This window comes from Eucalyptus grandis, chromosome 3 (genome assembly GCF_016545825.1).
Source record: "Eucalyptus grandis isolate ANBG69807.140 chromosome 3, ASM1654582v1, whole genome shotgun sequence".
NCBI lineage: Eukaryota > Viridiplantae > Streptophyta > Magnoliopsida > Myrtales > Myrtaceae > Eucalyptus > Eucalyptus grandis.
Window position 1 is genome coordinate 13,370,941 of NC_052614.1, and position 15,963 is coordinate 13,386,903.

At 40.0% G+C, this 15,963-nt stretch overlaps 2 protein-coding genes across 13 annotated transcripts; both read left to right on the forward strand.

Moving 5' to 3' along the window:
• Positions 1–1,655: 1,655 nt before the first annotated feature.
• LOC104447950 (cryptochrome-1) lies at positions 1,656–6,956 on the forward strand. 2 transcript variants are annotated; one of them, XM_010061700.3, is made up of 5 exons: positions 1,657–2,414; positions 3,060–3,278; positions 4,001–4,707; positions 5,388–6,190; positions 6,577–6,956. In XM_010061700.3, exons 1-5 carry the CDS (start codon positions 2,108–2,110, stop codon positions 6,578–6,580), a joined length of 2,040 nt encoding a protein of 679 aa, XP_010060002.1. In that variant the 5' UTR covers positions 1,657–2,107; the 3' UTR covers positions 6,581–6,956. The 2 variants fall into 2 exon arrangements, with proteins under 2 accessions (XP_010060003.1, XP_010060002.1); XM_010061701.3 differs by lacking the exon at positions 6,577–6,956 and having other exon boundaries at positions 1,656–2,414; positions 5,388–6,194.
• A 3,827-nt stretch (positions 6,957–10,783) lies between these two features.
• On the forward strand, positions 10,784–15,609 carry LOC104447952 (probable protein phosphatase 2C 9). 11 transcript variants are annotated; one of them, XM_039310171.1, is made up of 6 exons: positions 10,784–11,184; positions 11,252–11,396; positions 11,872–12,108; positions 12,201–12,477; positions 13,107–13,309; positions 14,748–14,883. In XM_039310171.1, exons 2-5 carry the CDS (start codon positions 11,367–11,369, stop codon positions 13,268–13,270), a joined length of 708 nt encoding a protein of 235 aa, XP_039166105.1. In that variant the 5' UTR covers positions 10,784–11,184; positions 11,252–11,366; the 3' UTR covers positions 13,271–13,309; positions 14,748–14,883. The 11 variants fall into 11 exon arrangements, with proteins under 11 accessions (XP_039166105.1, XP_039166106.1, XP_039166100.1 ...); XM_039310166.1 differs by lacking the exon at positions 13,107–13,309 and adding an exon at positions 15,034–15,609 and having other exon boundaries at positions 10,788–11,184; positions 11,879–12,108; positions 14,748–14,902; XM_039310168.1 differs by lacking the exon at positions 13,107–13,309 and adding an exon at positions 15,034–15,609 and having other exon boundaries at positions 10,788–11,184; positions 11,259–11,396; positions 11,879–12,108; positions 14,748–14,902.
• The last annotated feature ends 354 nt before the right edge of the window (positions 15,610–15,963 follow it).

Consider the following 15,963-nt stretch of genomic DNA (forward strand, 5'->3'; position numbering starts at 1 on the left):
CACTATTAAAATTTATTCAAATCTCATATGCTTGGCCTCTTGAAGATTGGAAATTTCTTCTAATCCCAAAATTGAGGCACTATTATGAGAACTCTCATCTCAAAACCTTACAAATTAATATTTATTTTTATTAAGATGCACCCGTGAGTTGTGTTAGAGATTTTTTATATCGAAAAATTGGTGTTGCGTAAAACAAATAATATATTTATCTTTAAACTTTTGAGTGAAATTGGATATAATTGGAAATATTGATAGACTTGAACTTAGGGCCCTTCTTCACAATCTCCATTAGTGAAAGTATTAGGCATTTGCTACGTGTTTCCAACAAATAGGCGATGGTGGATTGGTAAACCCTTGTGCAATCTCCTTAGGAAAATGTATTAGACTTCTGTTACATACTTCCAACAAATAATGTCAAAGCCGATAGTAGATTATTAGATCCCCAATCTGTTTCGATATTTGGTAAATATCTTAGGGAAGGAATCAAGTGATCAACCCAATTTCCCGGCGGTGGCCTTTGTGGCCTAACAATGCAAGCTTAATAGCAATTTTCATAATCTTTTCTAAAGAAAGAGACCAACGCCAAACAGTAGAGTTCATAATTCAATGTGGAGGAAGAGACTAAAGATGAATTTATGTGTTGATATAGATTCAAGTTGAGATATCTTGATGCAGAACAATGCCTAGATTAAGGGGAAGCATACTTATGCTAAGCTCACACATGAGAAGAGAAATTGTTGAGATACAAGTGTAAGTTGCATTTGAAAAATCTCACATTAAAAAAATTAGTGTGCTATGGAGCAATTCATAAATTCGTGTTGAACTATAATTCACTAGTTTAAATTTTTGAATAAAAGTATATCTCATTCGATATGTTGAGAAGCTCGAACTTGAGCTCTTAATGTATTTTGTTATTTGTTACAAGACTGTATCCTAATTTTATATTCTTAACTACTTATTAGCTGACATCATTAGTAGATGACTCATGTTATATTTTGTATTGAGCAAAGGAAAGAAAAAGGGAAGAATTGAAAAGAAATCGAACAAAAAGAAGTCGAGAAAACAAAGCCAAGGTGAATATTCAATATTCACCTTATTACATCAGAGTGCACAGAGCATTGAAAAGGTAAAACGATACTGGTAGTACTTAAACTCTTATTCAATGTGTAAAATCATTCTTAACTTAATTCCCTCAAATTACTAAAACTCAGTCATGAAGTATAACGAAATCGAGATATTGATTTCAGTAGGAACTCAGAGATCTTCTTCCATTAATGAAAAAAGGCGATGGCTTTAAATGCTAAAATTCTCCCCCTGGCCCTGCTATATTTATGGAAGAGAAAGATGAATGCAAGAGCTGCTCCAAGCATTGTCTAACATCGCGAAGGCGACCAAACGTCGGACTCAAGTGTCTATCTTGCGGTGAGCAATATAATAAATAGACGACAAAATTTTCTGTCAGCTTCCTTTTTAGATTCTGGAAATATTTCCACCCTGTCAAAGATAAGGGCTATCGAAGCAACTGGAGAGACGGGTGGGATCTGTTTTCTTTGCATAGGATAAGGGTAAAATTTTTATTAAAAAAGAAAAATCTTGTAGAAAAAGAAAAGAAAAGTTGTGGCTGCAATTTGCCTGTCAATTTGGTTGTAGTATTCCCACTGCCATTAACCAATCCTCTTCATTCACGGTCCAAGTCTCTCTGTCCCCCGGTCTCTCTCTCTCTCTACAGAGGCTCCTGGGCTGAAAGGGGAAACACCACCAAAATTATTTTCTGCCGAAATTCCCGGAAAGAACATAAAAATTTATTCACCGAAGAAGCAGGAAGAAGAGCAGCATCATTCCCGATTAGAGTCAGAGATACCCATTAAAAAAACTATTTCTTTTTGTCATTTCTTGGTCATTGCTGTGCTAAGCATTCCCCTGCTCATAATAGCAAAGGTTGCATGTGCAAAGGAACAAGATAAGATCAGCTGACATTCCGAAAGAGGTATGCTATGCTTCGTAGCTGAGCAAGCGAGAGTTGGAGAAATCTACGCAGAGGTTGGTGGCCACGGTCGGGTCTTCCTATGCTGTGATTGTTTGAATGTGAAGAAGAAGAAGAACAGACATGTCTGGGTGTAGCATAGTGTGGTTCAGGAGAGATCTGAGGGTTGAGGACAACCCTGCACTAGCGGCTGGGGTGAGGTCAGGTTCTGTGCTGGCCGTGTTCATCTGGGCACCCGAGGAAGAAGGCGCGTATTACCCTGGTAGGGTTTCGAGGTGGTGGCTGAAGCACAGCCTGGCTCACCTTGACTCGTCCCTCAGAAGCCTTGGCACTTGCCTCATCACCAGGAGATCCACTGACAGCGTTTCCTCCCTCCTGGAGCTTGTTAAGTCCACTGGAGCTACTCAGCTCTTCTTTAACCACTTGTATGGTTAGTGCTTCTTTTCGATTTGGGTGCGGGTCCATAATTGTGATTCCAGAATGAGCTTGTTGTGATCCTTTTTCTGTTTGTGGATCTTGCGCATAACTTTGATCGGGGGTGCGGCGTATGCCTTGTTGCTTTTCCTGTTTTGCCTTGTCGAAAGGAGTTTAGGACTATTAGTTCGGTGTACAGTAGAAATATGACGTTCGACCAATTTAACTGGTTCTGTTGATGTTTGTTGGATTTCACGGTGACGATAAATCTAAAGTTGGTTCACCAAGGAATAGGATGGACTTGTGAAATTTCTACTCTGCTGACATTAAGGGAAAAGAGTTGAGCTTGTCTGTTGTACTGGGTACTAGCTCTTGGAATATTTGAATGACGAGAATTGATAATCAGTTGTCGACGAAGCTGGATTTTTCCTGTCAACGGGTCTCAAATTCAGTCTCCTTTTTGATTCTGCATCTTTTCATCAGTTTTCTGGACATACCTTTAAGTTCCTGAGCAAATCATTAGATCAACAAGAAGAAATTTAGTTTCCTCAAGGAATTGTTTTCTGCTGCTTTGTATATCTGATTGCTTTCAGAATTAGTCTAGTGCTACTGTGGCAGTGCTACTGCTTTCGGCATTTACTGATAAGTCCCATGCATTCAGATCCCATATCACTTGTCAGAGATCACAGAGCAAAGGAGGTTTTGAACGCCCAGGGGATAAATGTACACTCATTCAATGCAGACTTGCTCTATGAACCGTGGGAAGTAAATGATGATCAAGGCCATCCATTCACAACCTTTGCTGGTTTCTGGGAGAAATGCCTCAGCATGCCTTATGATCCAGAATCCCCACTGCTTCCTCCAAAGAGAATAATTTCAGGTTCGTTCTATGTCTGTTGTTTCTGTTCTTTACATTTCAGAAACACTCTGCAATATGCACTTCTTGGAAAATAGTTTGGCATCAACTATATTTATCAAACCATCCTAGAGGATGTCCATATCCAAAATTTCGGTAAACCTGGTGGATGTATGATGATGTCATCTCCAAGCTTAAGCTTGAGCTTTTAAACTGGACATCAATCTTTAGTTCAGGAAGTCCTCAAAACATACCAGACAAAATTCACAGCAGAATAAACGTTTGCCTTCTTTCCATACTGGAATGCTCAGAATATGAGAGCAGAATCTAGTCCACTTTCCTCATGGAGATTACATTAGAGTCTTTCTGTTTTGATTGGCCACCATTGAGGTCCAGTCGATTTCCCCATCATCAGGAAGACAACTAGTGACAATTTGCAACTTAGCTGAGTGCTGATGTTTTTTTTTTTTTTCAATGACATTGAGAGAGGCGGTGTTGACTAAATGAAACAAAACTCTGTGGTTAATCCATGTTGTCATATCTTATTTTGACTATAAGTATATCATTTTGAGAGTGAAGGAGGGGGAAAGGAGGGGAGCAACTGTTTGCTATGTCTGAGAGGGTTGCACTCTTCCATTTTCACCTTAGTTTTCCCAACATAAGCTCTCTTCATGAGTTTTGTATAACTGCCCTGACCTACAATTGGCACACTTTTATATGCTAAAATTTTCACGCCCTTTGTTTAGGTGATGTATCAAGATGTCCTTCAGAAGCTTTGGTGTTTGAAGACGAATCTGAGAAAGGAAGCAATGCGCTTCTTGCTCGTGCTTGGTCCCCTGGGTGGAGTAATGCTGATAAGGCTCTGACCACATTTGTTAATGGACCACTTTTAGAGTACTCTAAAAACCGCAGAAAGGCTGACAGTGCTACAACCTCATTCCTCTCTCCTCACTTGCACTTCGGAGAAGTTAGCGTGAGGAAAGTCTTTCACCTGGTTCGCATCAAGCAGGTTTTATGGGCGAATGAGGGGAACAAGGCTGGTGAAGAGAGCGTGAACTTGTTCCTTAAATCTATTGGTCTACGAGAGTACTCAAGGTACATGAGCTTTAACCATCCTTACAGCCATGAAAGGCCTCTCCTTGGACACCTCAAGTACTTCCCATGGGTTGTGGATGAGGGGCATTTTAAGGCATGGAGACAAGGCAGAACTGGGTATCCACTAGTTGATGCCGGCATGAGGGAGTTGTGGGCTACAGGGTGGCTTCATGATCGTATTAGAGTTGTGGTTTCAAGCTTCTTTGTGAAGGTTTTGCAACTTCCATGGAGATGGGGGATGAAATACTTCTGGGACACCCTCTTGGATGCAGATCTAGAAAGTGATGCCCTTGGATGGCAATACATATCCGGTACAATCCCTGATGGTCGTGAGTTTGACCGCATTGATAATCCACAGGTACTAATGCTACTACCAGTTGCACACTGACATAAATCGTCTAAGTTACTTGACTTCATGAATCTCCGTGAAGGCCATCGTGGCAACTTTAACTTAAGCTGTTGACTTAGGCATTTAATATATTCCTCACTCTGATAATTCATCAGTGAGTCAGCTGCAATCCAGTTATTACCGTGATGTCCTTTCTTTCTTACTCAATGTCATATCAATGATGCTGTAGCATTTTAGGATATCTTTCAAGTGAAATGGCACTTGGTATGCTGCAAAGCCACATTTCCCAAAAAAGAAAGGAGTTTCTATCTATATGGTTCGAACGTACCAACATATCTCAAGTGTTTAGATGTACTATAGACTTTTGCATACTTCCCTAATTGATCAGTGTGATCTCCTTGCTTAGACCATTTGTTCTCTTTCACCATGTCATCTCTGCTGAAGCAGTGTAATAACTCCATCGACAGAAACTGAAAAGTAATGAATTAATGAAACCATGAAGCAAAAGCTGGTGACTTCAGCATACTACTGTTCCCATCTGACTAACATCTCATGCTTTGTTCACACTTTGAGCTTATGTTTAACTTAATACCAATTTTTTCCCTTACTACTTTCATTGGGCAATAATTATACATTTTTGTCGAATTGTTTCATGGGGTCCAAATGACTAATCTTCAGTTCTTCTGCAGTTTGAAGGTTACAAGTTTGATCCTAATGGAGAATATGTACGACGATGGCTTCCCGAACTGGCCAGACTACCAACGGAATGGATACACCATCCTTGGAATGCACCTGAATCGGTTCTTCAAGCTGCTGGAATTGAGCTTGGATCAAATTATCCTCTCCCTATTGTAAGTATAGATGCAGCCAAAGTAAGGCTGCAAGATGCACTTTCCATTATGTGGCAGCACGAAGCAACATCAAGAGCCGCTATAGAAAACGGAACTGAAGAAGGGCTGGGAGACTCATCTGAATCAGCTCCGATCGCTTTTCCTCAAGATATTCAAATGGAGGAAAATCACGAAACTATGCGGAATAACCCACCAGGTCCAGTTCACCGCTATGAGGATCAGATGGTACCAAGCATAACTTCTCTGGTTAGAGCGGATGAAGAAGAGACTTCTTCTGGTATTCAAAACTCCATAGGTGATACTAGAGCAGAAGTGCCTGCAAATGTAAATTTGAATGAAGAACCAAGAAGAGACACGTTAAATGAGGGAGTTTTCCAACAACTTCGACCAAACAACACCCAACCAATGTATAACTTTTCACCTGGGCTACATAATGATGCTGAAGATTCCACTGCAGAGTCTTCGAGCACTGGCAGGAGAGAGAGGGATGGAGGAGTCGTTCCAGTTTGGTCGCCGTCAACTTCTAGTTACTCTGACCAAATTGCGGGCGACGAAAATGGAATTGGCAATGGTTCAGCATTTTTACAAAGGCATCCACAATCCCATCAAATAATTAATTGGAGGCGATTATCTCAAACTGGGTAAGAGTTGAACTTTATTCATACCTGAGACTGCTGCAGCAGTCCATTTTTTCATACGAGAATGTCCCACAGAAAGTTTCTACTTAGTTATAATAAGTGGATGACACTGTTGGACAAAAAAACTTTGATAGTTTTTCTTGTTGGTGATCCTGCTAAAGTTCATGTGTGCCGTTAGATATTGGGTTACGTAATTGGCGAATATTGTTTGCTGTAAAGTCCACTTATCTTTGATAGTCAAGTTCTCTTCGAGGAGCAACTAATCTCGCAAGTTTGAGTTGCTGAAAGAATTATAGGTATGCTTCACCACGCAGTGGAGAAGTATTTGCTAAAGTATTGGCTGCTTCTCCCGCTTGTGAAACTTCTGAGATACTCCATTATCCTAACAGGTGACTATGCAATACGCAAGAAACATGAGGAGATATCATGGAGATGGCCACAGCCTAATCCGAAAGGGGCACAAGAAGATGTAGAAGTCCCGAGTACATATCATATGGCACTGCTTCTCTCTTCACCAGTTCGACCTGACCAGCAATTTAACCTCGAAAAGCTACACCATGGAAGTTTAGAATTGTTCCAGGCAGCTGGTGGTCCGTCCTTTTTCTTAATCATTTTCCACTTGTACCATATATGGAATTTGTTCGTTTGACAAAAAAAGGTATGAAGCCGTTGTGTATAGTATATCTTGTTCTCATAGCTGGAGAGAGACGTCATAACACGGACATATGGGCCCCTAATAAAACCAACATTGTGCTTTCTCTTCGGTTCATAGTTACTCTCATCATCATCTAGCAGTCTTCACCGTTGCTTGGTCTGAAGTAGGATAACTGTAATATGTTATCATACCTCCTCTTGGTCTGAAGCAGGATAACTGTAATATGTTATCACACCTCCTCTTGTGAGAAGGAAAACAGACGATTTCATGACTCGGGTCTTCAGTTGGTCTCTGCTTGCCCAAGCCCCAGTAACCGGTCAAGAAAAGAAGTGCTGTCATGTGAAAAATGCAGCTTTTGCTGTTACGCAAGTTGCTGCATTGAAGACCAAATACTTGGCTGTGGCCGAGCAGGAGGCAACTGGAAGGGCCTAATCTAAATGGCTGCCTCATTCGAGCTAACAACACTACAACCACCTCTAACGACCTCCCATTCAGTGAAAGGATGTCATTTCGTGATGGATTTACAGTTGATCTCTTGTCGCAAACCGGATACATTCTCATGCTTCTGTGCTGTGTTATTTCCCCATTGAGAAGATCTTTTCGGGCTGTTCACAGTCCATCCCAGTGCTAATACATTCTAGGACTGGTCGACTGTCGCATTTTTCGTCCTGATATCGCTACAGGCAAAATCAATATCAAAGTTTACTAGTTGCACACACAAACACATCATACGCACGTGGATATAAGACAGCCTCGGTATAGTGTTATAGCAGACCGTGTTGTCTCAGACACCGGTATCCTTCTCATCCTGAACTCAAGATGCAGTTTTATTGACCATATCTGCATTAACATCTCGCTTATGCCTCACTTATAGAAGGATTATCGTACTAAAATTTGGGAAAGTACCAAGTAAAAACTCAGATGATGGTGTAATTGCAAAGATTGCATCTGTAAACCCATCTCCAGAATTTGAAATCTTGATTTATGCCTTGATGCCTCATGCCTCTGTTAGAACATACAACCCAAAAATTTATGCCAGCGGGAAAAGGTGACCGCATATCCATAAGGTACATTATAATTATATATTTAAGCAATGACGGATTATACTTAACAAGATACGATATTTCATGCATGCAGGTAAGCGGCTGGGAACCGAAGGTCGACCGTCTATAGCATAAGACCATGTCTTGCAATCATCGCATGGGAATCGCCTGGCGCATGTCGATCATGAAACAATCTTTTTGGTGCGAAACTTCTCATAACTTTGGTCGGACAGGACGATATTTTGTCTGGTTCGACCGACTCGAACAAAATACACTGAACATATCCTAAGGTGGAGCCCACGTTATTAAATGGTGCCGACTTACTTCTAAATCAATCACCTCTATAATTTCACGTGTCGGCCGAGAAACACACCGAAAATAATACTCTCGAAACACCTAATGAAAATATACCTTCAAGGATTTCCTTGATAAATTACAATTTTTTCCTTGCTTTTTCCTTTTGGTGGAAAAATTATCCAATAAGTCATAAAATTATTGCACGTTGATCAATTTAGTCTTAATCCTTTCAATTTTACTAATTAAGCCCTAAAATATTTTCATATTTTGCAATTGAATCCATCCAACTAATTTTAACTGGAATTCTAATGCAAAATGTAAATATATTTACGACTCGATTTAACAAAATTACAAAATTTAGAATTGAGTTGATCAAAATTCAATAAGCTCCGAACATTTCGGATATATTTCTCTTCCTTCGTTTCTTAGCCATAATGAAATAGGACGATGATATAAAATTGATCTAGAATTTTTTTGTTTTTTTTTTAAAATTGATCTAGATGAAAAGTCGGGATATTTCGAGTAACGTAAATAAAAAACCAATAAAGCAAGAACAAACGAAGGCGGTGTTCTTTGGCATACAATGAATACATACAAGGCCGAGGATTAGAAAAAGCGCGCCCCCGCGCGCATATCGAGTCGTCGGAGTACGATGCATTCAATTGCAGGCACGGGTGGGAGACTGAACATGGGTCGACCCGTTGACTTTGCTTCCCACGTGAATATAATAATTACCAAAAGAAGATTTTATAAAATCACCGAAATACCCTAAATTATATTCATTATTAGCTATGTATCATAAATCTTTTTCTGAAATACTAAATGTCCCAAATTTATATCTATTGGATATATTTATCTCCATCAAGATTACGTCAAGGAACACCGTTGATAATTTCCCAACATGGACAATAAAAGACGAACGGTGTTGACTTAATTAACATAAAAATAATATCATTTTTGCTGAAAAATAATTTAATAAAATCTTGATGGAAAGTAAATGTACCATATGTACAAATTTAGAAATTTTTTATGTCACGAGAGAAATGATAAATGTATCGTAGTTGGCATGTTTTAGAGTTTTTTATGTTGAAAAGAAATCAAGATAAAATCGAGATTTTTTGTGATTTTTTTTTTTTTGTCATTCTTAGTCATGCGTTTGACCAAGTCACGCCCGCCTGCTAACTGGCCTTGGACCCCAGTGACGGGGACAACATGGAATTCTCAACTCTCTGAATCCTTTGATTGCACGTCTCATTCACTAACGGCGCACCGTTTCATCGCTTTGAATTGGCAAGCAGATGTTTTCCTGGGTCCAACCAAGTTGCCTCCAAGCAAGTTAAATTCTCACAAGTCCCTCTCGGTATGGCCTAGGCTCGAATCATCCGTCGTCCTTTCGCATCCTTTCCAGTCATCCCGCGAGCACCGGCACGAGAGAACCGTGACGCTTGAAACCGATGGGAATCCAACCACGCGGTCTTGACTTGAATTTCGAAAGGAAAAAGAGAGAGAGAGAGAGAGAGAGAGAGCAAAGTTTAGCTGAAGGGGCGGGACCTTAGGTCAGGTCAAGACCACACTTGTTGACCATTCCAGAATTTTATAATCTCGATCGCATCCCCAGTGATTGGAAGCGGCAGGTTTGGCTAAACACGTTGGCCAAAAAAACCCTCATGCCGCCTTACGTTCCATCTCTCTCTGTCCTGGAAACAAGAACTCCTTGAAACGATCGGGAGGCGCGATTTTTAAAACAATGGCGTGCATGAAATCAGACCGCGAGGACCGGGCGTTCGATTTTCTTCATTAAAATGTCCCAATTCGAGAGGTCCCACAGACGTCTGAAGTTGAATAGTCAAAATTTGACCAAAGAAAAAGTCGACATCTGGTGTGCGATAGAGTCGCACTTGGTTTCTTCCTTCGTGGGAAGCTAAGGACCCGCTACAATAGTAAATGAAACAATGAGCACATTTCATGAAAAATGAACGATTTGATAAAAAAAAAAATTTCTGAAAACGATCGTTTATACTACTCAAGATAATTAGCTAATAATAAATATTTCTCATTAATTTATGTCTAAATATTTTTGTGAACAAATTACTCAGCAATTGAATGTGAACAGCAATTGAATGTGAACACATTAATATTAGTGGCGTTCCGATGGAAAAGTTCAATCAACCGATTGTACGTTAAGAGAGCTGTGTATGAAAGTAAGAGGGAATTTACCTAAAAACGGGAAACATGGGGCACCGAGAAAAATGAAAAACGCAAACCTCAAAATGACTATACACTCCGTTGTTATATTCTCTGTCTAGTTATCTCAAAGCACGAATATGGAGGTTTCCATAATTATCTACAGTACAATACTGTCCTGTAGAATTTTCGCGACTCTTACATTGTAATCGAGGGTCGAACGTTGTAAAATGTAATAGCCTTGCTTTGTGTTGTCCGCCGTAATCAATTAATAGAATTTATAAAAATATTATATACAACTATAACTACGTGCCGTGGAAAATGCCTCATCGATTTTGTCTTAAGAACTTGGATACTCCGTTCAGGGGGGGACGACGGCTGGGAATGATGATTGGGGGGATTAAAGCGGCCGGGACACGAAAAAGGGGAGAGAGAAGAAGGCACGAAAAACGAAAGGGAGCAAAGTCAAAGGGCAGAACAGAGTCCTGTCTCTGCTTTGTAGCAGCCTTTTTTGCTCTTTTATTCTCGGGCTCTCTTCAATCTCTCAGAGAAGGCCTCCCTAAACGGTTGCATACCAAACACGCGCACGCCCCGAAAGCCCTCTGCAGATTCCCTTCTCTCCTCTCGGTTCTCTTGTCTTTGTATGCAGTTCTGTTGTCTTTGCATGCGCTCTTTGCCTCCCCCCCTCTTACTCTGCCATAAGAGGTACCTGTCGACAGCTGTGCTGGAAAAGTTAAGAAGCAAAGTTGTCGGCTTCCCCCATCTGTTTGATTTTCCATTGCTTTTTGCTTCGTGGGTTTTTCGAGTTTTGTCTGAAGGTGCTCAAATTTTTTTTTTTTTTTGTGTGTGTGTATGTTTTGGTGTTTGACGATCATGATTGGGCAGTTTTTAGGGGTCGGAGTTTTGCTGGTCAATTTGGTGGGGGAAACAGAGGAGTGATGCTGGGAATTTAGTTGCACAAAGGCCCTTTTGTTGTCTGGTCCTGGGGTTGTTTTCTTGGATGGCGAGGCTATGCTGTTTCAATCCTCAGGTATTGATCTAAACTGATATTATTAGGCTTCTTAGCCTCTGTTGTTTTGCTTTCTGTTTTTGTGTGTACGCATCCAGAGTATATGGACATTACAATTGAGTACTTTTGTGTCTTCTTTGCATGTAGTGACCAGTTATCGCTTGAATTGCCCTGGTTGAAATGCATGTATAAGGAATAAATATTGTTTGTTTACGGGGTTTCTAGCCCTCGTCTAGCTGTTTAAGGATTTAGTTGGATACCTTTTGACCGTGTGTGAGTCAGGAGAGACTCGGTTACTTTTGTATGATTGTGCTGTATGGAAGAATGGGGAAGTTGGATTTCAGAGCTTGCGATCGACTGTGAAGATTTCTTCTAGATTTTTCAAAGCCCAATCAAGATATATCTACCTATTGTCCTATTGCTTGCCATTGTTCGGCTATCATCGCATTGTAGCATTTTGTGGGATTGTTTCTTCCCTTTAATTCTTGGACATTAGCATGCAGGAGCTCAATCCTCTACTTCTGGTAAAGGAAGAAACATCGAAGGGCTGATCAAGTATGGTTTCAGCCTAGTAAAAGGGAAAGCCAATCATCCCATGGAGGACTATCATGTTGCCAAGTTCATGCAAAAGAAAGGGCACGAATTAGGGCTCTTTGCTATTTATGATGGTCATTTGGGGGACAAGGTCCCCGTGTACCTGCAAAAGCATTTGTTTTCCAACATCTTAAAGGAGGTGGGTTGAAGTGATCGGACTCTAATGGGATTAACATTACATATTCTCTCACAGTCCTAAGTTCTTTTACTTGTTCAACATTGACCTTACAGGAAGAGTTCTGGGTCAATCCCAATAGGTCTATTTCAAAAGCTTATGAGAAGACAGACCAGGCGATACTCTCCAATAGTTCTGGCTTGGGACGTGGTGGTTCGACTGCAGTGACGGTAATACTGATAAATGGCCAACAACTATTGGTTGCTAATGTTGGAGATTCACGAGCAGTTCTCTCAAGGGGGGGTCGAGCTCTACAGATGAGTATCGATCATGAACCCAGCACAGAAAGAGGGAGCATTGAACATAGAGGCGGCTTTGTCTCAAACATGCCAGGTTTCTCCTATCAGCCTTGCTGATCATGGTTCAAGATGTGCTTTTTGTCCTGTATGCTTAATGATGCTTTTATAAGCAATTGATGGCTCAAAATCTCTCAATGGTTAGCTTCTTGGTTCTTAGAACATTGTTATTTAAGGCATTTATGCTGTATTCATGACCAAATCCACCATGCAAAATCTCCTAATTTCTAAATTGCGCTGTTACAAATCTCATGAAACTCGAGCAGAAAACTATGTGGAGCTTCTTGTTCCAAAAGAGCACTTTACAGAGACTGGTCAAATTGAAAAGGCATGGGAAATTGTGCATATTAATCAGTTTGTGTGAGGTTCTAATAGGAAACGGTTATTTTGATTGTTGTTAGGTTAGCTGATTTTGATTGGGGTGATATATGCAAAGATCAATTTGTGTTTACTTATGTCCTTATCAATTAATGTGTTTTTATTTCAAAGGGGAATAACTCTGTCCTAATTGAATGCACTTAGGAATACTTTAATACGTGTAGTAGCTTTCCCAATTTGTGTAGAAAAATTAATATTCAAATCTCCATAAATGAAAATAAATGCTTAAATCTCGAGTCTTGAGCCTATTTTTCTGAAGGCTCTTGTTTGATCATTTTGAATTAGCAGATGTCTGCTGCTTTGGAGTTGTAGAAAATTTCATCTTCTCTAAGAATGAGAAGGTGACATGTCTTTCCATGCTTCATGAACTGACGATGCGGGAGTTACTTCTTGTTATGGGATATCAAAACAGTCAACCCTGGCTTGTGGTGCTCTATCCTTGTTTCTCTTAGCCTGCAGAGGGCTGATGAAGAAAACAACAAGCTTCTCAGGTTGCTGTTATGTCTGTTTAATTTTCACTTACTAGTCAAGACCCAAATATTGATTCAGCAATAGTTCACAAAGTCAGTCGGATGCTTTTAGGACAAAAGAGAGCCATTGCTTGGGGACAATTCCAAGCGTGCTCTATACCTTCTTTCTTTTTGGTATATTCATGGGAGCCTATTACTGCATATAGGGAATTTTTCATGAGAGAGATACTTATAGTAGTTGTAATCTTAACCCTATGCTTTAAAAGCCACAAGTTACATAAGTGGCCTGCTGTGCTAGGGTATCGAAACTGGCAGCTGTCCGTTGACCCTTAAGTTTGTTTAGACTAATTTCCTTCTAGGCTCAACATCTTTTTGACTATTCTGCCTGGCATGATAGCTTGATGTCTCAGTTATCAATCCATGATTTCCTTTCATGGTTTAGGTTGCTTCAATTTGTGTTTGTACAACTGTGGAACTTCCTTAGCATTGTTACTCTGTTCACGCTGCATTTCATACTTCATCCATCAACTGCTTAGACAAAGTTGCAAGTGCACAAGTTGATACATTGCCTGAGCCTATCTGTTCTAGTTGGTGCTTTCTACATTTACTGATGGCCTTCTTCTGCTGGCTTATTCAATTTTTCGGCACAATAGTACCGATGAAGAATTGTGTTTATTCCAATGTGCAGTGAAGATTGCACAGAAATAGGGGTTTTCTTGGCTTCTTCTGACAGCTTTATTGCTAGACACCCACTGCGGTTGAAGGACTGTTTTCTGAGAAGGGCTATGCACTTCACAAATAAAGACTAATAGCATAATGGATCTAGCTGCCTTGTTCTGATAATAGAATTTATGTTGTCCCTTTTCCATGTTTCTACTTGCAGTTTGTTATGAGTTTTGACCTTCAGTATTGATTTTGGTAACTTGGAAGAGCTACTTATTGAGCATAAAATGTACAGTGGCATGCATCTCAAACAGAAAGACTACAGCAGTAATGTCATAGGTTTGTGATGTTGGGATAAGTGTAAGTGTCAAGCCTTTATGTTCCTGCTGGATGTTACTCAGTTTTTTTTCCGAGTCACATTGATAGCAGTGCTTCAGTCTATTTTTCATTGGACTTGAAAGCATGGTGAATTGAACCACATCAACAGTGTCAAATTTGAGTTTGGAGATTGTAGTATTCATCATTATGAGATAAGTAGAGTGAAATGGTCTTATCGACAGTTTCAATTGTCACGTGATCATATAAGTGTCAAGTGTGTGTGAATCATACGGAATTGACAATGCAAAGGAATCCAGCTCGTCTTGCGAGCACTTGCCTTATATTTGATCTCTCCTGTATTTTCCTTGTTAAATTGCGATTGAATAAAGTGGTACCTTTTTACATTTGATGATTCTTCTACTGCACAAACAAACTTGGATATTGCAAAGATCCTTAGCTTAAATTTTCACTCTACCAGGGGATGTCCCAAGAGTTAACGGACAGCTGGCAGTTTCTCGTGCTTTTGGAGACAGGAGCCTGAAGTTACATTTACGCTCAGACCCTGACATTAGAACCATCAATGTGGAAGTCAATATGGATGTATTAATCCTTGCAAGTGATGGTCTTTGGAAGGCAAGTTTCCAAATAATAATACATTAGATATCAAAGAAAAATTACAAATATCAGCATCTGAAAATACTCCAATGAGTCAACTTATCATTTGAGAGCTACATTGTTATTGATTCGGGACATTATTGATTCAGGTGGTGAGTAATCAAGAGGCAGTTGATATCGCTGGAAGGATCAAAGATCCAGAAAAGGCGGCAAAAGAGCTGACTGCAGAAGCTTTGAGAAGGGACAGCCGAGATGATATATCTTGTATAGTCGTCAGATTTAGAGGATGATACAGTCTGATATTAAACTGCTACCCAGCTTCAGTACATACCAACAGATGAAAGGTTTTCACTGTCTGTGAAGGAATGGTATATCTAAGTGATTGTGGATCATATTCTAGGCCCAATGAACTCCTTTTGCCAATTTCTGGAAGAGGCGTGGAATTGGCAAGTCCAGAAATTGGCAAGGGAACAAGCGGGTGCAGGAAGGTTTCTGCTGTATATTACATTCTTTATTTTATGGTCCGGAGGATTTTTTCCCCCCTTCTTTTTTCAAATCTGAAGCGTATTTTTGGACCTAGGAAAGAGGACAGATTTGTCTGCAGGATTAGACGTGTATTTATTGGTGATTGAAGGACTACTAGGTGTTCCGCTGATTGTCATATTTGTTTTGGGGAAGTCTCCTCCAAATTTGAAATTCAAGTTGTTTACTTTACAGTTATCGAATGTGCTGTCTATTCTTTGTTGGTTATCTTTACTTTGCAGATCGTCTTCCTGATAGTATAAGCTTTTTGAAAAAATGATTTCCCATTTTCTCTAGCTACATTGTTTGAAGCAGACTGCAGCAATGAATTAAAGAACCTTCAGCAGAATTAGGGCTGAGTTTTTATGACGAGCCTGAAACGAACGGGGAAGAAAAAGACTCCCGGAAGCAATACAGATCCAACTGGATTTGGAGATGAAGTTTAGGTGCAATCTGATTACATGACCATCTGTCTAACTAATCTCCGAACTTGAGGGTTATGAGCTGCCCCATTTTCGTTCGATTAATTGTATTCTGATAGAGCTGGCAGCTCGCAA